The sequence below is a fragment of the Poecilia formosa genome, unplaced genomic scaffold (genome assembly GCF_000485575.1).
Source record: "Poecilia formosa unplaced genomic scaffold, Poecilia_formosa-5.1.2 Scaffold147, whole genome shotgun sequence".
In the NCBI taxonomy this organism is placed as follows: Eukaryota; Metazoa; Chordata; class Actinopteri; order Cyprinodontiformes; family Poeciliidae; genus Poecilia; species Poecilia formosa.
This window is the reverse complement of record NW_006800086.1, coordinates 39303-63854: the sequence shown is the minus strand read 5'-3', so window position 1 is coordinate 63854 and position 24552 is coordinate 39303. Positions and strand designations below refer to the sequence as shown.

The window sequence follows — 24552 nt, the reverse complement described above, 5'->3', positions numbered from 1 at the left end:
AAGCATTAAACTGGGAGTAAAATCAGTTTTTGAAACTTTCTTGATGGCCCTTTTGAAAGTGTTTGACTAATAAGGTCAATGTATCTAAAGCTTTTCTTTCTCTTTCAAATGCCTTGTGTAACAGAGCCTTGTTTACTACTTCCTTTTTGTTTCACATGTAAATGTTGGTGTCAGAATGGAGTTATTGGGGGCATTCAAACCAATTATGTTATTATGGCTTGTTATAATGCGATTACAGGGACTGAGCTGAGGCTGATTGTCTCTTTAAGAAGCAGTGAGAGTGGCCGGGGGGGGCGGTGCGGTTTCACACCCTCGGGTGGGAAACATAGGCGGAGCCCAGCGGGCGTTGAGTGACAGCCGCTCAAGGGTTCTTACACTCCGATATGCGGGGAGAAACCTCGACGACCAATCACGTGGCTAGACAGCCCACCCACAAATCCTAACAGCCAATCAGAACGAGCGACGGGAGGATCCTGGGATCGCTGTTGTGCTTCCAACGTGGGACTACGGAGCGATCGCCCACAAAAAAGGGAAAAGTAACTCGGCAAAGGAGAAAACTCATGGTGGTCAAAGCACGCTCGAAAGGAGGAGGGGGATGCAGTTTTGTTATTTATCGGATCCTCTAGATTTTGTGAGCGCAGACTGCACCTGACGAGCTGCTGGTGGAGTTTCTTTGGATGGTACCGAGTCCGTGTTTCAAAGTTGGATTTATGCGGTTCAGATTTGGAGGAGAGCTCACGGAGCAGCGCTCGACTTGAGAGCTTTAACCACTGTTTCTAACTTAATTACTGAATATCTTTTTTTTATTTTTTGGTGGCGAACCGTTCCAACTCCGCTAGAAGTTTGTGCTATAGGCAGATTTAAAGACGAAGAGCAGCTGGAGTCGGGCGCAGAGTGTCCTTTAACATTTGGCTCCTTGGTGTTTTCAAATGTAGTTGCGAAGCCAACTCTTTTACCCTTTTCGGACACTTTTTCCTACTTTATTTGAGTTAAATGTTTCCGACAGTCCACCTTAGTTTATTTTGTGAATGTTCTTAAATTTTACTCCTGCGTCGGACTCCGGGGGAGAAAGTTGGGAGTAAAGATTTGTTTCAGAGATGAATTCCGCTGAGAGGGACACACAAGTTTTTTCTGCTATCGTTTGTGCCACTAAAAGATAGTTAATGAGCTACAAAGGGTTTTTACTTTTCCCTAAGTGAGACTGATAAATTCCCAGTCTGTGGGCACCGGGAGAGCTCCGCGGCCGCGCTGCTATACTGGATACAAAATGGCGGCGTCCCTGGGACGGCTTGGATGTGTTTCTCACTGTGTTTTTTATTTAATGTTGTCGCTGGAGCTCTTAAACTGTTTTGGACTGAGTTCGGACGCACCTTGCCCTCAGAACTGTACCTGCAGCGGGGAATCGGTGGACTGCAGTGGCCTGGAGCTGATAGTCCCGCCTGTGGACCTTCCAGTTTGGACCGTTTCCTTGTAAGTGCCCCCTAAACTATTTATTGACCAGTCCATAACGGGGTAAGCGGGTTTATAAAGGGGGGGAAAAAAACTTCGCAACTAGATAAAGATTTTCTTTTGATGGAAAGCAGAGGACACGTTAGGGAAGGGACTTTTCCGTCTAGAAATCTGAGCTGGAGAAAGAATTTCTTGCTTGCGTCCATACCCAGCCGGTCAAAGGCATAAGCAAACTAAGCAGCTGCTCTGGGCCCACACACTGAGTTTCAACGCCTTCCATTAGCAGTTTTTAGTGAATATACTTATGTGCCCCCATTTGTTTCAGCTCTGGCTGGTGGGGTATGGGTTACGGTGATGCAACAAAACTCCTCTGAACAAATCTGTTTCGTAAACTGGCTTTTCCTTCTCGTTTGTCTATGGAATTAAAATTAAAATATTTGTGATACCTTATTTGCTACTTGTAATTTTTTTTTAAACTAGTTTGAAGAACACACATTGCAATAGTTAGCTGAAACCTGTAGCCGGAAATACAAACGTAATTCTCACTGTATAGGTGTTAAGTTAGTAAACTTAAGTGGAAAAATGAATTGACTTGCATACTGAAGAAGCCTAAAACTTACAAAGATTACTTGACATGCTTACATTTTCACGTTACTTTCAAGTTACTATGTTCATTTTAAAGCATTGAGTAAGAAAATTAACTTTGGTTGGTTTTTTTTACAGTTCATTTGCATCTTAAATTTAAATCTTAAGCCTTACAATAGTTTTAAATGTACCCTAATCACACCAGCAGGTTCTCCGCAGTAATGGACCCCTAAGAGCCCCTGAATGGTCACATAATTTAGATGTAAAAAGTACAATTAAATTAAAATTATCATTATTTATCATCACTCATTCTCGACTAAATTTCTAAGCACAACGCAAAATGCTTTGATTTTCTAAACTGTATTATTTTTGCTTGATGTAAAAGAAACAAACGTATAAAGATGGATGATATAATAGAGACATCCATTGGGCAGGAGTGAGTGATAGCAGTCGTAAGCCCCCCGAGTCAGATTCTGTTGAAGCCCCCAGAACATTTTGGGCCGGCTCTGTGAGTGCAGCTGCTATAGCAGGTATAAGTCTGGGATGACTAGAACTAGTCTGCTACTTTTATTAAATAAACTGCTGCATCTCTTTCCTTCTTTTAGGGGCCATGCCTCAGAGAAAACTGGAAAACGATATCTTCCAGAAAGAAAAGAACAGTTATATGTGGCTCTCTGGTGCTGAATATGACATAATTACACAGCTAAGGACAGCTCTAGTGTTGATTATGACTTAATTACACACATTTGGCGCAGGATAATTTACTACTTTCTGGTTTTTGCCTATTTCGTTGGGCTTATTTGGAGCAGTTTAGTGTCAGCTTTATAACGACATTAAACTTTATGTATATAAAAAGGTGTTATTTACACTTAAAATTTCAGATTGCTGTTAACATTCATTTGTCTGTTGTACCTGTTTAAAAGCGTCAAAGTTTTTTTTTTTTTATGTATAACACTTCTGCAGTATATTTTCATTTGAAATCAATTGACCTGCTAAACTTACTGCCTTTTCCAAAGTCTAACATATATCTGTTCCTAGAGCTAGAATGAGCAAACATGTTTGCTTTTGTTGAGCAAACAAACATGTCATAACAAATAAACCCTCGTCATTATTCCCCTGAGATTAATGATGAGTATTATCCACATTTCCTTTTCTGCCTTGGAAGCCATAGCTCACAAATTGAATTTGTAGTAAATAAATCAGCTTCCCGGCCAGGGTACCACTGACAACAGTCGATACCTTGTCTGTCAGCTCGTTAAGGAACATTAGCTGCTTTGGGACATTTTTACTAGCCATCCTCCAGTGTGTTTGGGTGCTTCAGCTACCATCCTGCTGACGGAGACAACTCGTCCAAAGACAACACCGCTCTCTATCCTCCCCCTGAAGCACGAAGCGCGGCGTCTTCTCCAGCAGTCGGTCGATAATCATGGGTGACAATTAGGCGTCTTGTTCCAGGGTTTTCCAACATCTGCTTGTGTTTGGTTCCCGTTCGTTGCCGGAAACCTGAGGTTCAAGACCAAAGGACCCGAGCGCTGCTCCGGCTCCTATAGGTTCCCGCTCGCAGCAGTTTATCTTTCCCCCTGTGAAGTGAGGAATGCAACTTTCTTTTTTTTGTTATTTTTTTAAAAAAGAAGCTCTCTCCAAAGGTGAATAATGGAGCTTGCGCCCCGTAAACTGCAGTTTATCATGCATGCGCTCAGACTCGGATGGTGGACGGCGGCTGTCTTACTGTGGGACAAATGTTCTGCTTGAAAACAGCTGCTGTGAGTCCAAGCGTCGCTCCGAGCCTTCTTCTGTGTTATCTCCTCCAAGCCTTATCAGTCAAGATTTAAGCGGCCGCAGCCTTTTTGTTTTCAAAGGGAATGGCTTTATGGCTGTGGATTATCTCTTGAAACACCTAGGGTTGCACATTTGAGCTAGAAGGGAGATAGTAACTTCATGTTGGCAGGCTGCTCAAAGGGAGAAAATGCTATTGTTCTGGAGTCGGTGCATAAAACAGTTATTATATGGTTCCTTCAAACCCAAAGAAACCCCAGTAGAGTCTTTTTGACCCATTGCCAGGTGCCTGAAGTGCTTTATCTAATGCCTACTTCACACGGCAACATTTTTATGCAGAGTTTTGTCCAGATTTTGACCTTCCGACAGTCTTAAGGATAACCCAAATTATCGGGATGGCTCTTAAGATAATCTTAAGAGACACTCTTTAAGTGTGTGATGTGTTAAGAGTGATCTGGTCCGTTCAGAATCGGGGGATGTTGGATTGTCTTGGCCTGACATTACAGCATGTGTAGTGTTCCCGGAGGAGAAACAAGAACACGGCCTGTTGAATGTGACGTGTAGCCAATCAGAAAGCGAGGTGACGGAAACATGGAGGGAAACCCCAAAATACGCAGAATGCAAAATGACTTTGTATTGTTTTGTTTTTTTTTTAACCCATAAAATATCGCCATTGCTTCTTCCCAGTCCGCCATCTTTGTTTACCCTGAACTCACTTTTGGTCTTGTGAAGTTTTGTGAGATTTTTCCGTCTGACATCTGAATGTTGGCGAGTGAAAACCGGATTTTGTGTGGTGCGCCACACGCTGTTCGACCAAATCTATCATACCTTTATCGCCGTATGTGACGTCTCTCGGGTTTTGAAAATCGGCCAACGATTTTAAACTGATAGTTGTTCATTTTTAACTCTCTTCAGAAAGATTTTTTGACATTTTGTGTCTGCCATGCCTAGCAGTAGCAAGATGGCTGGACTTTTGATGCAGGTTATTAGTTACTCCTACAAGAAGGTCGTGATTAAGTGCAGTTCTCTTGTTTCTGTGTCTGATTCTAAGTTTCATATGAACTTCTTTTACCAGTTTCCACAGTCAGCCATGAGAACGGAGGACCCCACTGTGGAATCGTTTATCTCTGTGAGCCCCAGAGGAGAGGTTAGCCGTAGCTCTATGGCTGCTAGGAAGAATGGTATCGATTTCACTTTTCCTCACTTTCTGCTTGTCAAGATTGAGCAAAGGGCTGTTGCCAGAATCTAAGAACAAAGATACCATTTGCAAGAGAGTCTGACTTAAAGACATTTTCTAGACTGACAAGAAAACAAAATGTGGTAACGAACCCCCCTGTTTGACCTGGTATTTTGGGTTAATACATTGAAACTGTGACACTCTACAGTCTCACCCAGGCCTTTTCTTTATCTATTAGAACTATCTGTTTATCAACTATGTGTGACTGAGGTATTCATCATTCAAAAATAATTCAAAACTTTAAATGAACCTCCTGTTTTCGCTATTTTAAGATGGTTGGGACTGTTCAAGAAGGAGGGAATAAATCTCGCAAAATAATCATTTTCCTTACCTGATAGTGTGGTGGAGTGACTGTGTCAGCATTGCCCTTTAACTTTGGGTATAATAATTTAAACAAACAAAATTTAAAGTGAAATAACTGTCTATAACAGATGAATAAACTCTCTTTTAAAACTTGTCTGCAGTTCTTTAGTGGGTATTGAAAATCAAAATAAACCTGGTTCAAGTTGTTTTAAACATGATTCATGTTCTGACTACTTCCCCGTTTCTGACTCCTCTGCAGGTTAAATGTGTATCATTATGAATCGTTCTTAGAAATGTAACCGCCTCCTTATTTTTCTAACCTAACTCAATCGATTCAGAAAGACAAAAAAAAAAAGAGAGGAAAAAGTAGCTTTTGATGAGTATTTGTGTGGAGAAGATGGGTTGCCAGAGGGCAGGTTTTAGCCTGCAGCTCATCCATCACTGGCACAAATAAGGCCGCAACTGTTGGTGGAAGAAAACAAAACAGTAATGCTTTCCAGCTGTCAAAATAATCACCCCTCAGGACCCTGATTGTAACGGTCCTCCACGAACAAAGGGCCTTGATGAGAATTCAGGCAAGCAAACACGTTGGCACATCCGCTGCAGGGCTGGCTGAGCCAGCAAGGGACCTAGGGGGGCCGAGGCGTTGGGGAACACCACCATACGGACCTTTTTATTCACTGTTACTTTAAGTAGCCTCACATAGTAACAATGCTAACCGTCTACTATTACATCATCGGCGATTTGTCCGGCTCTGTCTTCAATCACAGATCTTTTACACTGCTTAAACACACCCTTGTGCTTTTGCATATTATCTTCATCAACCACATGTGTTGCTGTTTTTCATTAGCGCTCCTTTACATTTAGCAAATTGACCATCAGCCTCAGAAGTTTGTCTTCGTCTTCGTGATTGATGAATAGCCCAACAAAACACAAAGCAAGCAGTCTCTCGCGCGGCCGCGTACTTCCTCTCAGGAGTGGTGTTTTATTTTATTTGCAGCCAGTGTAATGTGTGCAAAAAGCATTTTTACCCACAGTGCCACTGGCGTAATGGGATTCTGTGAGTAAATAAAAGCGTGAGTGTTGCTGATTTTGGCCCGGATTTGCTGCGTTGAGGGGGAGATGAAGCAGATACCGGGTGTCTGTCACTGTGTCTGGCGCAGGAAAGTCCTCATGAAAGGCTACAGAGTTTAATGCAGTCTGGATGCATTTTCATCCACGTGTTCTGACCTTGAAGAACACGCAGTTGTTCTCTGCTTGTAAAGTGTTAGAGGAAGTAAGATTTTCCTCTGGCAAGCCACTTATCAATGTACCCTTTGATTTCTTAAACTTTGAAAAACTTTTCAGTCTTGTCCCTCATTCGGCTCTATTATTGAGAGAGCAGAAGAAGTAGCCAGAGTTTTCTGTGGCCATTTAAAGCTGCTAAACCTTTTTGTTACTTTACAAAGTAGTTTTTTAATTTTTTTTGAATATTCTCACAACTGGATAAGCTTGACGATCTGTACTGTGGTATTTAATTGAGCTGGACAAGACATCAATGCAATCGTTCGATATTGGACTGTTTGGATGGAAATTTGATAAAATGATATGATTCATGTGGCTTGTAATTAAATATTATCTGCCGAATAATGTATTTAAGCCAGTTGGATGGGACTGTATTCAACAGTTATTGCATTATCTCTTTTTTTTTCTTAATTTAATACAAACCTTAGTATTTACACCAGAATTTACAAACAAAAAATGAACACAAATGAACAAGATCTAATTCCTTTACATCCAAAATAAAAGCAACAATTATTCCTACTGCTGCTAGAATATGACATTGATTATTACATTTTTAAATTAGTCAAAGTTATTACTTTTACTTTTTGTCAAAATTTGTCTGTATTACAGTGGATGGAGAAGTTGCAGCTTTGTTCTGTTGCATTAGTCTAAACGCCAGGTGGCTGTAGAAAACTTTACTTTCTCTGTCAACAAATTAAAGGACGAACGGGTTGAAATAGTGGGTCTGAAACCCTTGGCCTACCTTTTGTAATGGTAACTGACCCACGTCTACAGCCACTTTGACCAGCTAACCACCTAATGCAAAGTTGTTAGTCTGCCAGTTTGTAAAGAGCAGAAAAGCAAAAAGAGATGAAATTCTTAATTTATCAAATGTCTCTAATGTTTCTTATTCCTCCAATTTGTCTATTGAAATAAAAATAACTCTTAAAGGTGATGTTATAATTTTAGCACTTGTTGCTTCTCCGCTTTAAATCTGCGAGCACTAAATGAGGTGATGTGCTTTTATTTAAATTTCTGGTGTAAATACTGTTGTATTTTTGTTCATGCTCTTTAAATCTTATCTTGGCGCGTGCCCGCCAGCCACACCGATGTGTTGCAAGCGAGCCCTAAACTGTCGCCTTCAACCACACTGTGGAAAACCTTACTAGTGGTGAGCGCCACCACCTCCAAGCAGCTGGCTCTGGCCGCTTGCTACCCTCAGGAAATGGAATCGGTGGTTTCATGACGGCCATGGTGGTAGGAGGCGCAGGGGGTGCGGCGTCAAGGGGGGATTAGGTGTCAAGGTATGCGAGGTGGAGGTGGGGGAAAGTGTTTTGTCATTGTGAAGGTCTGCCGCTGCCTTCGGGCTGGTTCCACTTGTTGGGAAAAGTTATGTCAGCGGTCAGAAACCTCAGCCACCGTCACCCACGTCGTAACATGCATGGGTGAAGCCAGAGGAAATGAAACGTTACAGGCCAGTCTGGTTTTAACGCCACATGCTGTCAAGAGACGGTACATCGTCCTAGCGTGGGTTTTTTTTTGTTTATACCTTATTCCAACCCACTGCTCGGTATGGAAAATATGTAAATACGCAAGCTTTTGAGCGTGACGGACGGGGGCGGACTCGTGCGCGGCGCGTCATGTTCGAAAAGGAAAGAAAAAAAACAAAACAACAAAAAACTCCACGAACATTTCAGCGGTTTGGGCAGAGATGCAGCAACAGCAGCAGCACTCAGCAAGGCTGAGCCCCTTGTGGTTTCTGGGGCATTTCTCACTCCACAGCCTTGTAATTTTGTGGTTTGGGGAGTGATTATACCCGGTTTGTTTATTATAGTTTTGCTAGCCTTATGACTCGCATGTCCTCTGGCGGATATTTTAAAGTCCCAACTCGAGGCTTTGGGAGAGTTTATTATCGCTGGCTCTGATTGTTATCAGCTGCTCTTCACTTTCCCCTCTCTTATCTTGCTGTCAGTAAAAGGCATCAGGAGTTTCCATTAGGAATGTTTAAAACACACACACACACGCACGCACGCGCACACACACACACAAAAAGGCAGACAGTTTCTTTTTTTTTCTCCATTGGTTTTCCTTTGACTATGTGAGACAACTCGTGCAACAAGTTGGCTGCGAACAACTTAGAAAGAAACAGCCGAGGATGACCCACTCTTTGAAAAAGTCTGATAGAGTGAGATAAAGTCTGACAAATACACGCAGATACGGGATGAGCCCTTGGCCTCGCTCCGGCTTTGATGATAATCAAACAGCTGCTGCCACAAGTCATTCTGGAGGAATTCGCTCCGCAGAATAGATGGCACTTTTGTGAGGACAGCATACAGTGCCAAGTCTTTCAGGGATTTTTTTTTTTTCTTTCTCTCTCTCAAAGTCAGTGTCTACAAAGGGAAGTTGATCAATGAATCATCTGTGAAGTCTCAACATCTGGTAAGAGTTTGGAAATCTGGAGGAGATTGGAGGGGGGGAGGTGGAGGACGACAGCGTGACTTGGAGGGAGAGCGAGAGGTACCACGTAAAGTAGATCGACTTCTGACTGGAAAACACACATGGCTTCAAAGGCTGGGGAAAGAATTGGACCAAATACTTTTATTTTGGACCCTGGATCCTTTTATTTTATTTATTTTTTTAGCTTTCCTGAAGGGTTCCTACGTAGTATTAAAGTCTGGAGTTAGTGGACGTCACTTTCAAGTTTGAGATAAGAATTAATTAAATATGGAAAAATGTTTGAGTTTTCTTGATTTTACTGATCTAGTAAAATTCTACTTTTTCCCATTCTAACCTTATTTATCAACCGGATAAAAAAGGTCCACATTTACTGTAGTTCAAGTTTAACAAATACGTCAAAATGCTGAATTTCAGCAGAACATTCACAGTTTTTTTTTTTAAGCATTTACCTATAATTCTTTGAAAGACACTGAAACATTATGTGCATCTACAGAAGTTGGTTATCCTTTACTACTCGCCGATATCAGCGACTGCTGTGGGATTCCTTGGTTAATCATGGATTCCATTATGTTTGTTAAATTCCATGATTCCTTTGCCGTTTTCCACATTGAGGAAATCAGCAGGCCCTGTAAACGTCGTCTTGAAAAGCTGAGTTGAGTTTCAGCAGCCACTCGACCTGATTCTACAGACCTGTAACCACTCAAATGCAACTTGTCTGAAAGCATCTAAAAAAGGAACACATGAACTCATCCTTTTTAGTTTTCCCTATAAAATTGAAGAAAAGCCTTCCTTGTTCTTCTAAAACGCATTTCTTGTACTGTCTGGTGAGTTTTGTGTGTCATCATTTGCACGTAAACTATAGGATATGTGAAGAAAATCTTTTTATTGCATTGAAACATGTTCTTTTACCCAACTCTCTGCTCTACATTTCAGCATTTGTTTTAATTATTTGGGGCTCTAGATCCTGTCAAATCAGTGTTTAAAATTGGACGGGTTGCTGAACTGGATCTGATGTGTGTTGGTAACAAAATAAGTGTTGACACGGTTCCTTTTGGACATTTTACAAACACAAATATTACAGAGCACAAATTGTAATTTGACAGATGTTTTTGATGTAGGGTTATCCATAACGCAGTCCAGATTTTCCAAATATTTGAGCTCTAGTAATAGAGCTGGTTATTTCAATTTTATTATTTATGATAGGTACCGAAAAACCCAAAGTAAATGTTTAATTCTCAGGTGTCCAGAATGTTGGAAAAAACTATCGGGGATAAAACTGGGAATTGGATACTGGGAAGGAACGAGATTTTGAAGTGACAGATTTGCAGGAACTGTGTTTCCACCATTTATGTTTTCCAAAAGAGCTGTAAAACCTCAGCGTCTAGCAATCTGCACTTGAAATTATTACCATCCCTGGTAATTATTGCTCTGTGAGTAAAACAAACAACATTGCGGGGGTGGGAGAAATTGGACAAAACAATCTTTTTCCGCACTTTGAAGATAAGAGCAGAAGGTCAGCCTCGCTTGTAGTACTGTACCAATAGCCTAGCTAAAGAGACATAGCGTGTTTATGTTATTCTTTCAGATTAATTGGAGACACTCATTTCCCTCTGCTCATAACGTCTGGCGCCATTTGTAACAAATTACATTGTCATCTCATCTGAACCCGGGGTTTAGTGCAGGGCCGGTGTGCCTGTGGGGCTAGCATGCGTGCAGCGGGGACTTAGCAAGTCTTTGTGGACCTCTTTAGCATCCAAGCCGGGCTTGGTGGGTCTGGCCACGGGTTCACGCTGCGCCTCGGGGCTAAGCGCAGGGTTTCTTCTGTCTCGTGCCTGTTTGTTTGGAGTGCTGTCTCCTCCCATCTCCTGCTCCCCCATATTCCCCCAAAGCAGCAGCAAGGAAGAACACGTGGCTCCAAGATGTGGGCCACCTTCAGAATCGGAGCCAAACCTTCCAGGCCGACTGATTTTCAAAGCCTCTCTCTGCTTCGTTGTTTGGTGTATTGTTGGGGTGGGGAATGTGTTTGTTAAATATGATCTCTTATTGCTTTTCCAGGATTTTTACGCCTATTAGTGTTTTGACCAAAATTTAGCTCATCAGATTTATCTTTATTATAGCAAATGTTTTCGGCTGGCATATGCTCATCTAAGCTGATAAGAGACCATCCTCCCTCCGCTCCCTCGCTGCACGACTTGTGTGTAAATTGGAGCGGGTGTTAGCTTTGTGTACACTCTCACTGCAGTTGCTGAGCCATAAAGCGACCCCTTAATGACGGGAAGAGCGGTGCGTTTGTGTGCGTCTGGCTCTCTGACGCGCAGGTTATTCTTTGACCAGCTTTATGGTGCTCCGAAATGGAGCACATTAAAGGGCTTTTGTCTCGCAGCGGGGACCCGCATTCGACTCATCACTGACATCACTTCACACTTTCAGCGAGCAAAGTTCACTCCCCGCTTATCTGCTGAAGAAACGGGAGAGATAATGGTGATGCATGCCTGTTATGTGCGAGTGTCCCCGCTCCCTCACTCCCCACGTCCTCCTGCAAACAGACTGTCCGCTGACTTACAAGCATGGTGTCATATGTTGTGACATCACCACTGGTACTCCTACTGTATGACCGCAGCAGCCGGACCACAGCTATTTCTTTTTTCTCTTCAAGCCTCTTAATGAGTTTTCGTTGTGACATCAGCAGAATGGTCCAGTGTTGAAACGTCTGCTGCAGGCTGAGATCTGCTTTTCTTCCAAAGAAAGTCACTCAGCAGGATGTGGGTTTTATGAGCTTCGTAATTTGACTTTAGTAGAAGTTTATTTCAACTTGGTCGGGATTGAAGAATGGTGCCTGGTGTTAAATGTTAACTTTCAACCAATGTAGCAGGGCTTCGGCCCAGAGGTGTACAAGTTGTGTCCCAATGGGAGTACAATGGGATGAACTGTGGCCTCCCCTCCAGTAATGAGGGATCTGGTCCAGTTACATTCCTCTAAACTCATACCAGTGGCGAAGTTGCGCTGTCATCCCTTCCTCACTCGTTCAATTCACCTTATTGCGACGCATCAATGTGTGTTTAAAGGTCCCAGTTGACGCGTATGTTAACGTAATGCACTACAACCCTCTCAACGTTACCCTGTAATGCCTTGTTCACAGTGGAGAGACTGGCAGATTAGCATGCTGTCTGCAGTAAACCATAAGGTAGCCTTAAGGCTCCAACATTCTCGGGTGTACTTCTGGGGGGATTCAGCGGATGACTGGGATTCATAAAGTGTTCTGATTGCCCACTTTTCTCGGGACAAATTGCTTTGTCTCCCACAAAACAAACTGATACTAGCAAGTTTGCTGAGCCAGTTTGGCGTCTAGTCCTCTTTCTTCTCCACCAGGGCATCCAACGTACTCTCGTTGACCGTTGTGCCAACTCTCGACTTAATCAGTTTGGTGTTGCGTGCAAAACAGTTTGATGTGAATACAGTTTCCCGACAAGCAATTTACTAATATGCGACACAGAAGCTGCAAAGGCAAAGTTTGACGCTGACATAAAACTTTGCCTTTGCGCCTTTAGAGACTCGCAAAGGAATTGTCTGGTAACTAAGACTAGATCTGCTGCTCTTCCACTCTGAAAGGAGTCAATAGAGAAAGTTCTGGCGTCTGAAAAGGGCAGACAAGTTCCTCTGATGCTTTCTAGATATCTCCTACTGTGAGGAGAAACCCAGAACTTGCTAGATGGACTATATATTCATAGTGTAGGAACACCTTGGGGTCCCCAGAGATGAGTGCGAGAATATTGCTGAGGCCAACAGGGTTGGAAAAGCCAAGAATGGATTCACAGACAAATTGCCCAAATTTGACAGGATATTTAGAAATGTGATTGGATTTGTGGTGTAGTGAAGGCAATTATTTTTTTCTCCTGGAGTTGAGTTCAGCGAGCTGAGTGGGATTTGATCGACGAGATTGGGAATGGGGCTCCTTTATCCCGGATGAGCCTTTACTCTTCTTATATCAGATCTCTGGACCTTCTGCTGACGGGAGACAAGTTATGTTGACTTTTGGCTGATTGATTGCCAACAGTTTGTTCAAAAATAATAATAGATCATACCGGCAGACGGTACAAAAGTCTTGAAAACAGTGGGGAAAAACAGATTTTGGTTCCAGGTCAGATCCAGTTAGTCTTGCTTAATAAAAAAGCGGTACCGCGAAATTCAACGCGGCATTTTTCGATTACGTGGCAGAGATTCCTGGTGGATAAACCTTAGAATCCGAAAGGATAATGTAGCAATTATTTTTCCTGAGATTTAGTTTGTTATTTAGTTTGTTTTTGTCGACATCTATCTCCACTTGCTAATCAGCCAGTAGCTCTGATTCCGTCACAGCAGTTTCTTCCACAAAACGGCCTCCAAGGGTTTAAGGTCACTTTCTGGAAAGCATTAACTTACCCTCCCTCTTTTTTCCTCAAGAGGGAGAAAGGGGGAGTTAAGGGGGGGAGTCGTTGAGGCAGGAAAGCCGGTCTTATCACCATCTCCTGCCACAGTAGGTGTTAAAACACTGTGAAACTTATCTGATCTGATAGGTAAGAGAATAAATCTGTCTGAAACAAGTGGAGGGGAAAAAAGCCTATGTTGTGTAAACACCACAGGTGGCTCAGAGAAAGGCACACGCATGCCTGTGTACCGACACAAAAGACTAGTTTCGTTTGTTGCCGTGGCCTTTGGCACCTGCATGACAGGTTTAGCTCTCAAACATGCTTCTCTTTTTGTTTCTGTGAGTCACCCTTTTGTTTGTTGCGCACTTGTTTTTGTTTCAAACTTCAGTCGTGAGAGAGTTGATACGTTAGACGAGAAGCTTTGCGACATTTCTTAGTCAAAAATTGGGTTGAGAAAATTTTTGTCTGTTCCTGGAGCGTATGAATCACTCTCCGTAGTTTACCCTGTGAAAGCGCGAGCGTGTTTACGCGTTGGCTGATTATACGGACCTCCAGGCAGAGGCCGTTTGTGTGAACACAGATTTTTAGGCTCTGCTGTAATTGGCCCCTATTGCAGATGGGGGGAATGACAATTTGGCCAACTAACCCACAATAGGAGGTTCCTCAGCACACGATCGTCGGGACGCAGGCGTTTCTGCGTACCGTGCCTCGAGGGCAGACGCATGCTCTGCTATTATCTCGTCTCACACACACAAAACAAAACTGGGCAAAGAAGCTGTCATTATCTGCAAGCGAGCACAGACGATTACAAAGGCAAATCTGTCAAATCAGAGGATGATTGAGACAGATTGTTTTTAAAAACCAACACGCACCCTGCTATTAACCCACCCGCAACACATTAGCTTCCTTAATATCGCCTTCGACTTTCTCTAAAATGTCTGGCACAAAGTAACAGCTTCTGCCTTCGTTTCCGCCTCCTGCTGCGGTCTTTTGAGGCCACGCTGACACAAGAGACCGAGGAATGTGTTGCATCAGGTAAAAGTGTCCCCGGTCTCTCTGCCGTCTCTCCGAAACTCTCTCCTGTCGTCTGTCACGTCTGTGCGGAGGGAAAGCGGCACACGGCTGTGGGCTGCTTTTGTCTCACCCGGCTTAACCCCACTGCCACACACAAACAAACACCGCTCTCACTGTGGGCTGCTCTCTGCCAACACGCAGTCTGCATATACAATGTTAACTTTACTTTGCAAGTTCAGGCTTCAGCCTTGTTCTGCTCACCATGCAGGATCTGCGGTCGCCTTGGCAACCCCCACCTCACCTGGGTGACAGCACCTGATTTTCTTATATCTCATATCCAGGGTGTCCACGCACTCTTAAATCTTAAACTTATGTATCTAACATTAAAACCTTAAAATGTCTTAAATTCATTAACAAAGTAAGTTGGATTTTAATATATTAATCACAAGGATTTGTCTTGGCAGGACTATTTAATCTCATGTATTTTCTTTTCTCTTGGAACTTTTTTTTTGAGTCGCATGCAGACATCTTCACTGCGTTGTGCGACTCCAGGCAGTTGAGCTTATCGGTTACTACTAGCTGCTAACATACACTTGCTAGCTAGTTTGTTAACTTTTTTACAAGTTAGCTGGAAGAAGTTGGATTTCTCATGGGACTTTTTCTGTCAGGCAATAGCTTGAGTTACACACAATCATCTTCATTGTGTCACGTGACTTGAGGTGGTTGAAGATACTGGTAACTAGCTGCTAACTTACTGTTGTTATCCAGCTAGCTAGCTGTTTTGCGTCCATCACGTACAAGTCCAAATTTATGTCCAGTTGGCTGGACGAAATTTGCATGTTTGTACAATGGTCTTGAAAAGGTCTTAAACTTGAATCGGTGAAACCTGCAGAAGCCCTGGCAACGTGCAACGGTCAGAAGAAATTGAATTAAACCAGAGTTTCATCCTTCATGAGGTGTCGGGATGTCAAACGCAGCCTTTTTCACCTGTTGTTTGACAGTCTCGCCGTATCAGCGGACAAATTGTTCTCTAATAAGCCTCCTTACAAGTCAAGTGCCAGCTATTAAATACGCTGTTAGCCTAAAGTGCAAATTGACTGCTGCAGATGGATGGCCCGCGGGTCATGTTTGGAAAGTGAGCCAGGAGAAAGGCACTCTGCATCGACAGTATCGATCCAAAACCTTCCCTTGAAGGCCAACCGGATTTATGTACTGCAGTGTTTCCACACGTACGGATGACGCTGCTTGTCAAATAGGGAGATGTAATTGTAATTGCTGCAGCTGATCAGAGTCCTTTTGCCAGAAAAGATAGGTTTGACAGAAAAGCTTTAAACAGCTGCTAAGCTAAAATGTGATACCGCATGTAGCTGTGGTCTGCTTTTTGTATTAAAACCTCTCTCTTTTTTCACCCATGTTTCAGAAATCTTGGACACAATAAGCTGGCCTCCCTCAGCGCCGAAGCCTTTGCCAATCTTCCTAACTTACGTGAACTGTAAGTATTGAGCCGAATTACTCAAATTAGTGCTTTTGTCACATTTATGTCCCTTGACGTTTTTCCAGTTTTCTCACAGCTTCAACATGTTTAATGTGTAGCCCAACATAAAGTACTACATAGCTTTCAAAGCGGAAGGAAAAGGATGCAAGGTGAACATTTTCTGCAATTAAAAATCAGAAAAATTAACATTTTGAGTTCATCTGATCAAGGCAGCTTCTTCTACCTTGTTAGCTTTGTTAGCAGCTTTTTGGCAAACTTCAAACTGGACTTTTTATGGCTCGAGATGATTTCGCTTAGGAAGTGGAACGTACTGAGAGCAAAGCTGGAGAGAAGAGTGCACAAAAGATAACAAACGTTAACAAACGTGTTAACGAGGGCGTTCGTTATTCACCAAACTATTCATATTCAGTGACACAGTCTGGCTAATTCCACAATAATCTGACTTTGAGGAAAGGCAGCTGTTTGGTTTTTGGAAAATAAAAACGCCCATCTTGCTTCTAGCCTTTTCCAAATGCACATTTTACTTCTAGATTCTTATACATCTCCTTCAAAATCCAGTTATTCTTTCATTTCAGCCTGAGCTTGTCTTCAAATCTTGCCTCAAACGTTCTAGACAATCCAGAAAATGCCAGTGATGGGTTTTACTCTGTGTGTTTGTAGCAAGCACACCAACCATCTTTCTTTATCAGCTCCAACCTCAGCAGAAAAGAAAACATTCCCACAGCATAATGCTGCCACCACCTTGTTTCACCAACTAAAGATTGTGTCCTCTGCTTGTCTTGTGGACAAATTGGAAACTTCCTCCTCCTCAGTAAAGGCCAGATTTGTCGGGTTTCACAGATAAAAGGGATTAAACACAAATGCACTCCATACTTTTCAGATTCTTATACTGAACAGCATTCTGTTCAATATAACGTCGAAGCCAGTGGCTATAAGGTGACAGAGTGTGAAAAATTGAGACTTTTGCGCTGTAAACGACTCGATGCGGACCAATGTCAGCGTGCTTCCCAGCAGCATCCTCCTGTGTGTCGCCTTGAACTAAGTCCAATTAAGAATTAAGTGGTGGTTTTCTATATTAAGCCTTCCCCTCCACCACCCGATACTGTGGCCAGCACTGGCCTTGTAAATATTTTATATGGCGAGGAGAGGGGCTTGGCTTTGTGTCACTCAGCGCCAGCGCGCAGCACGCACACACACACACACACACACACACACACACACACACACACACACACACATTGGCCAGATAATACACGCACTGGTGACATCTCTGGCAGGCCGGACCACCAGTCATACGCTCCTGGACATCTGTTTTACTCCCGTGTTATTTTTGGGTTTTTACAAGGATGACCTGCCGCTTGCTCTGCGGCAGACGTGACAAGTAGTATTTGAAATGCTTTGATTTATGTCCAGATCGAATTCAGCGAACTCACAAAGGCTCAAAAGCGTCCGTGTGATCTCGAGAAAAGCGAGGGGTTTTTTATTGGAGTCTTGTTACAAATTCAGCTCTTGATAACTCAAATGTTTCTGTGGATCTAATGGGTTTGTTTTAGCTTAAACGCTTCCTGTTTTTATTTTTATTTTTTCCTGACCTACTGTTTGTCCCTTACAGGCGCTTGGATCACAATGAGCTGACGTCCATACCAGATTTAGGACGGGCCGCTTCCAACGTTGTATCCCTCTACCTGTGAGTACTGCCCTACTTTCTGCAGCAGTATGTTTTCCTCCACTGCATTCATAAGTCAGACTAGAGACACTTCCAGTCCTCAGAAGTCATGTTGATTTAATGTGAAGATTGTTATTAATACAACCCGGCTGCGCCAAAGCAGATCAAATCCCCCCCCCTCCCTCTTTTTTTTTCTTTTGAGCCCCATTGCCATCAATACAGTCATGTCTTGAGAGAGCGACAAACGGTTTATAGCGAGCGATGGCTCTCATTAGCCGGCTATGTGGTCCTGTCTACAGCGAGCTGCGCTGGCTGTTTGGAGTGTCGGCTCGTATATGGATTTGACTCCCGGTTGTGAAACCGTGCCTGCTGGAGGGGGGGAGGCTGCCTGCACTGGCATCTTGCTGGAGATTTACAGCCGTATTTGGGAAGGGTGTGTGTACGCTTGTGTGTCACAAATGTGAGCTCAGCAGTCCATCAGCAGATTGACTTTATTCTTTTTCTCTCTCTCTCTTTCTGTCTCTCATCCAAAACAGTTGAAAGATTCGTGATGTGGTCAGGTAACAACAAGTAAAGTTTGAGGAAACTTGCAGTGGTGCTTCATGTTTATAGTTTGGATTCGTACATGTTGCGGGGCGGGATTTAGCTAAAGCTAGCAGATTCTGCGAGGCTTAAAATGGTCACTGAGACAAACCGCCTGTGTGTTTAAATCTTAAAAACTTAGGCAGACGTTTAGAGTCAAGCTTTGAAAATCTGAAAATGATAAACTATAATGACTTACTGAAAATCAGTGGGTTACCAATATGGGGTAGTTTAATGCATGACTGGATCTGACTGGTGAGCGTCTGCTGGGCACCATGAGATCATTTCTTTATGTGAATTTGTCTTATTTGAGCTCTACTAGGTTGCATAAACGTTAATCTTCTTTGGTGAGATGCTTTAACTGGGTGAAGAAGTCAAAGTTTTTTTTTGTTTCACTCAAAAGAAGTGTAGATGTATGGAAACAGTCATTTTTATGACATGTCTCATGTTCATTCAGGCAGAGAACGAGACTTTCAGCAGATAACAGAAAGGCTTAAAGCTGCTGTATGGAACTTTTATATATATATAAAAAAAAGTATTTTCCTCATATTTGTTTAAACTGTCAATATGCTGTTATGGTATGAGACATAACATCTGTGAAAAAAAATCAAGCTCTTCCACCGCCTCCCTGTGCTGCTATGCCTGCCTGAAGATTGCAACGCTCTGCTAGAAACAACCAATCAGGGCCAAGAGGAGTGTTTAGTGCAGTTAATTATGCTTGTGTACGCGCTGGCTCATGCTAACTAGCAGTCATGTCAGGCTGCGTCGTGGAGGACTAGCTACAGCATAGCAAGAGAGCTGACTGACGGCACTAAGGCTCTGACTGGTGGTTTCTGACAGACCTTTGTATTTCTTCAGAAAGAAAAAGAGCTTGAGTTAGTTTTTCACAGATCAGCTGTCTCATATTATGCTGTCATGACAAAGTATAAAAAAACCAGATTGTTTGTAAATGCTACATTGTGCAACTATAAAGTATAAGCGAAAAGTTATTTTATCCGTTTGAGCTTAACATACCGATCATAAAACATGCCAGATTTGGAAATGCAGGCATCCATTATGATAACTATAGAGTTAAGGTGTGGCTAAGAAAGCTATTAATGCTAACTATGCTAGCCTCTAACACATGTTTTAGAATGCCACACGTCAGCTGTCTTCTTTCAACAACGGCAACAACAAAATCATTTTCACTACAATCTCAGCAGAGATTTCACTCGAGCTCATTCACTGCTAGCCGTTAGCTTCGTTCACACGTTTGCAGCGCGCCGGCTGCCCGCTCGCTAGTAAAGCGCACAGCTGCTGCTCCGTGTCATGTTTGATCATCGGCGTATCGTTTTTCCGCGCCGAGCTTTTGTGGGAGTCACACACTCGCCTCTCCCTTGTGTGTCATCTGCCTGCTTCTCAGAATTCATCATGATGCACCGATGTGGTCAGAATATTTCTGTGAGCCGTAGTTGGTTTAGAAGAAGGGGGGAGTTTGAGTTAGATTAGGCAACGCCGACTGTAATAACTCAATAAAAAGGTGTCTCTCTTGTTTTGTTTTTCTGTTGTTGTTTAGTTTTCTGTCGATCCTTTTGCTTCTGATCCAAAACAGACCGGAGTGAGTTCACCTTTTACTTCCCCCGCGAAGAGTGGAAAGTGGAAGCTCGTCCAAAAGGGCCGGGGTCTGTCTTTTTTTGGCCTGACTCGAAGCCTGTTGCTGGGGAGGAAAGGCTGCTGTCCTGATGGGAGTGGAGGCCGGAGGGAGGGTCAGATTTTTACAAAGCTACGCAGCTGAAGCGAAGGGCCCGCCGACGCGCTGCGCAGCTGCAGCTGTCAGTCACACGGCTTACAGTAAAACGGGCAACAGCAAGCGAGGGGGAGGAGGAAGGCAGGAGAAAACGTGGAGGCAGCGAGGGGGATGAGGGATTTGAACGGTGTCAGATCAAGGGTGACATCATTACATGTCGAAAGAGGCGAGATTAGGGGAAGCGGTGAGGTAGTCCAGAGGAGAGCGCAGAGAGGCGGAGGAATGAAGTGAAACCAGGGTCAGCCGTTTATTTCTGAAAGCAGACCCAGCGCAAACGAGCTCGGCACCGACCGAGCCAGCTGGAGAGAGAGAGAGAGAAAGAGAGAACGTTTGTGTGCCGGTATCTTTTTTTTTTTTTTTTTTTTTTGCCGCTGGCCGGAGGTTGTCTGGAATGTCGTCTGACTGCAAGTCTGAGTGAGACGGTGGCTGACACTCATGTGACAAAACGAACAGAACATCCCGCCTTCAGACAAATTCATGCAACGGCAAACTCTCCAAAAAGACAGAGAGCGGCACATATGCGGTCGCTAACGTCTGATGGTCCGACGGTGTGACGGCCTCCCAGGCGCCCAGAGTTTGATAGTCTGAATGTTTACGGGAGGCTCTTTCTTACCGTTTCAGGAAGGGAAAATTAGCTGTTTCACTTTTGTTCTTCCAAAGTTTGATGACTAAGATTGAAAACAAGAATGATTTCTTTCTTTAAAAAATAAAATAAAATTGCATAAGTCATCATTCCTCCAACCTCCAAACCTTTTTAGTAACATAATTATCAATAGCACTTAATTCATGTAAAATTTATATTCATAGTGTTAAAACTTTATATAAATACCTTTTTCATTTTTGTGTCCTGATTTGGCAGCTTTGACAGAAAGCATGGTGGGTCTGAGACATAAAAAAGAAGAAGTAGTTTTCATCGTTAGCACTATAGTAACACATTACTTACAAATATCACCCACCCCAACTTCAGAGTGAACATTTGGAACAGCGTGAAATTTTTCCAAACCGGATCTTTTAAGAACCCTGGTACACCTCGAGGCTAGTAAACAACCCCGTACCTTGTCCGGGCACAGATCCATAAAATAAACAAGCTTGCTCGACTCGACCGAGGAACTAACGCCGAGCCATCTACACACCAGATGCCAGGCTCTCAGTTCCCACAATGCGTTTGGCAGGCCTATTGAGGTCCCGCAGACTCCCAGAATGCCACAGCAGGGTGGCACAGGGGGAGATGGGGAGGGAAAGGGAGAGAAGCAACAAAAAGTTTTAAAAACACAGTGTCAAAGTGACAGCGGAGCAGCACAAACTTTCTCTTTGTCTGCAGTCGGCTTCAAAGAGGCGCTTTAGAACAGCTTGGGATAAAAATCAAACGGATGATCTGATTTTCAAATAATTCTCCTTTTGTCCAGAGCGCCGACATCAAACCGAACGTTACTGCCCAAACGGCGGACCTCAAAGGTGCGGCTGGAGAGCGGGAGGGCGGCGCTGCTAGTGTAACGCTCTCTCCGCACATCAAAAGGAGTGTCAGAATGAGCCGGCCGAATGCTAATCAGGCGGTCAGAGGGTAATAATGAGATTTGGAATTAAGCGAAATCGGGGCGAGTGAGAGCCTCGGACATCAAAGGAGAACGAGAGGTAACCGGGCTTCCTCTTTATCGCAGACGTCAGCGGCCGTATGAGAACCGTTTTCTTTTGTTTTGTTTTTTAAACGCCACCATTGTAGCGACGTGGACTTCAAACGCTATCTGTCTCTAACACACAGCTGGGAACCCGGCTTTGGGAATGAATGTGGAGAGAGAGAGAGAGAGAGAGATGAGAGTTTGAGACCGATCTGTTTTTCCCAGCAAGAGGTCACCAGCTGTTGACCCCACCTCACCCCTCAGCGCCTCCCCCCTCCTCCTTTTCTTCTTCGCCAGTCCTTCCCTCCTTTTTTTGCGGCATTGGCTCACTGTAGCCACTGTCCATAGCTCTGTCCCCTGTGTGTATGTGTGTGCATGCGTGTGCGTGTGTGTGTATGTGTGTTTGCACATGGGTGCTCTTTCTTAACCATTTCTGCCACTGTTTATTCAGGTGGGCCACTATGATGTGGCCCCACACACACACACCCCCACACACACACACTCACGCACACCAGAAAGTGTGTGTGGCTGATGGTGTGTGTACATCTGCTGGTAGAGAGCCAGAGAGGAAGTAGGGACTAGCTTTGTTTTTATGAGTTTTCCTTAAGGAGCACCTGCTCTCTGTTGCATTTTGACACACACAAACTTACACACACCAGCCATCATCATTATGAAGTTTGCAAGTAGATATTTCCTTACTATGTAATTACTTATATCTCTATATATGATGGGAATTGGTTAGATATTCAATGCTGTCTATTTGCATTTGATTCTAGGCCTGTCAAAATAACAAATCTTGCCTGACGATAAATTGTCACTGAAATTTTAGCAATAAACAATAATATTGTCATCTTGAGATGATTTCCGACTAATATAATGATAGTGTCACTGTAATTTTTAAACAACACGTGACACTGGAAACAGAAGACTTTTTAAATAGCCATGACACGTAAGCAAATCAGCCAAAAACAAAGTTAAACGGATGTAAAAACCTAAATACAATATAAACAGAAAATAAAATCATGAAGTCTCTGTAAACAGAAAATTGCCCTTCCAAAAATATTAATTAATGGTCTCAGACAGGAAGAACAGTCAGTTAGGAGTTTCATAAATCAAAAGCGCAAACTAACAACAAAAACACTCCATTTTGAATAACTCAACTTGCGGGACTCTCATGCTACAAGACCGCGCAAGTAACTGAGGCCAGAGTTTATTCACTGGTGACGTACAATGGTAGCTAGCTAGCTAGCTTTATGCATCCATCTTCAGTAACTGCAAATTCATCACCACTTGGCTGGACAAAGTTTCTACATTTCTCTTGATATTGGCCTCAAATTCCGTTCGTAATGGTTTTTAAAAATTCTTAAATTTGAGTTGTTGGAACGCAGACATGAGCCCCATCGTTCCTTACAAAACCCCCAAACATGGCTGAAACACGTCTCCATCAGACACATGCGGCGTGACCAAACATACGGCAAGCCAGGCGGAACGTTTCCGTGTCGCTAATCTCCACTGTGGTCCTTCGCTTTAGTTTTCCTGCCATCTCAGTTGCCAGCTTACATTTGTTGGGGTCCGCTTTAAAAGGCCAGACCATGTCCTCGTACTTCCCTGCGTCCAAAAACGTGCTGCCATCAGTACATTTCATCACACGTTCGGTGGCCGCCTCTTCTGTGTCCTTGGAGTTGTTTACAGAAGGCCGGCTTCTGCTTGGGAGCTCTTAAAGGACTCGGTTTGTGGCCACTTGGTTCTGTGTACCCTGCTCTCGCCGTGCCTTAAGTGGGCTTAAGGAACTTGGAGCGGATTGGAGTGCCTTGACTGATTTGTTCGCCGTGGGTTAAGCAAAGTAATTTTCATAACACACCCGATTGTAAAGGTTTTCCTTTTTGTTTTTTTTTCAGACATCATAACAAGATCCGCACTATCAATGGCAGCCGAACCACAGAGCTGGTTTCCGTGGAAACGTTGGACCTGAGCAATAACGACATTACCGACCTGCGGGGGGACGGCTTTCCCTCCGGACTTCAAATCAGAGACCTGTAAGTACCGCGTGAGGCCGACGGTTCTGTTTTTTTTTTGTGTGCGTTTTTATCAGAATGCAAGAGACTGCTGGCCGCCATGGCTTGTTGTAAATCTTTGTTCTCTTTTCAGATACCTGAGCAACAACAAGATCAGCACGCTGCAACTCGGAGCGCTGGATCACCTGGGTTCAACGCTGCAGGTCCTGAGACTGAGCCGAAACCGCATCAGCCAGATCCCGATCCGAGCCTTCCAGCTCCCGAGACTCACCCAGCTGTGAGTACCGCTCTCTCTCTCTCTCTCTCTCTCTCTCTCTCTCTCTCTCTCTTTTTCTCTCTTTTTTTTAAATCACGGTTTGTGCGTTGAAAGGTGTTTAAATCTGCGTGACCGGTTCACCTCCACAGTCAGGCCGGGAAACGAATGGCGCTTCCCTTGTGTATCTTTGGGAGACTTGAGAGAACCGAGAGGATTTAAGAGTTTGGGTCGAGGAGTGGCTTCCTGGTGTCTGTTGATTGAGCGCTGTGTGTTTAACATTTAGAACGCTGTTAGTGTGAGCTATACCTCCAGGAGTGGATAAGGCCTGACAAGGTAAACACCAGAGTTGTATTATTAGTGATTTACTGCCTTCCTCCATATCCCCAAAGTGGTTAGCTCAATCCCAGCGCCGTGGTCCATTATCTTCGTCCGACTTCCCTCCAGCGTAACGACCCCATTTCGTTGCTCAACGCCTTCACTCTGGAGACGGAGCCGCTCGTGTAATGGGAGTCCCACCCCGGGGTTCCTCAGGTGCCTTTTGTTGGACAGGTGGTCCAGGTGACACTGTATCTCCAGATGCTGGCGGTGATGCATGCGAGACATAAAAGAACCTGCATGGATGTTTGTCTCCGGAAACGCTGGGGGC

At 43.7% G+C, this 24552-nt stretch overlaps 1 protein-coding gene across 1 annotated transcript in view; it reads left to right on the top strand.

Annotated features, from left to right (window-relative positions):
- The first annotated feature begins 487 nt into the window (after nt 1-487).
- The window catches only part of lrig1 (leucine-rich repeats and immunoglobulin-like domains 1), a 42858-nt gene continuing 18793 nt past the window's right edge, over nt 488-24552 (top strand). Inside the window, exons 1-5 of the mRNA XM_007563334.2 lie at nt 488-1470; nt 15911-15982; nt 17598-17672; nt 23534-23671; nt 23784-23927. Coding sequence (XP_007563396.1) covers nt 1268-1470; nt 15911-15982; nt 17598-17672; nt 23534-23671; nt 23784-23927 — 632 coding nt within the window. The 5' untranslated portion in view covers nt 488-1267. The remainder of the gene's footprint in view (nt 1471-15910; nt 15983-17597; nt 17673-23533; nt 23672-23783; nt 23928-24552) is intronic.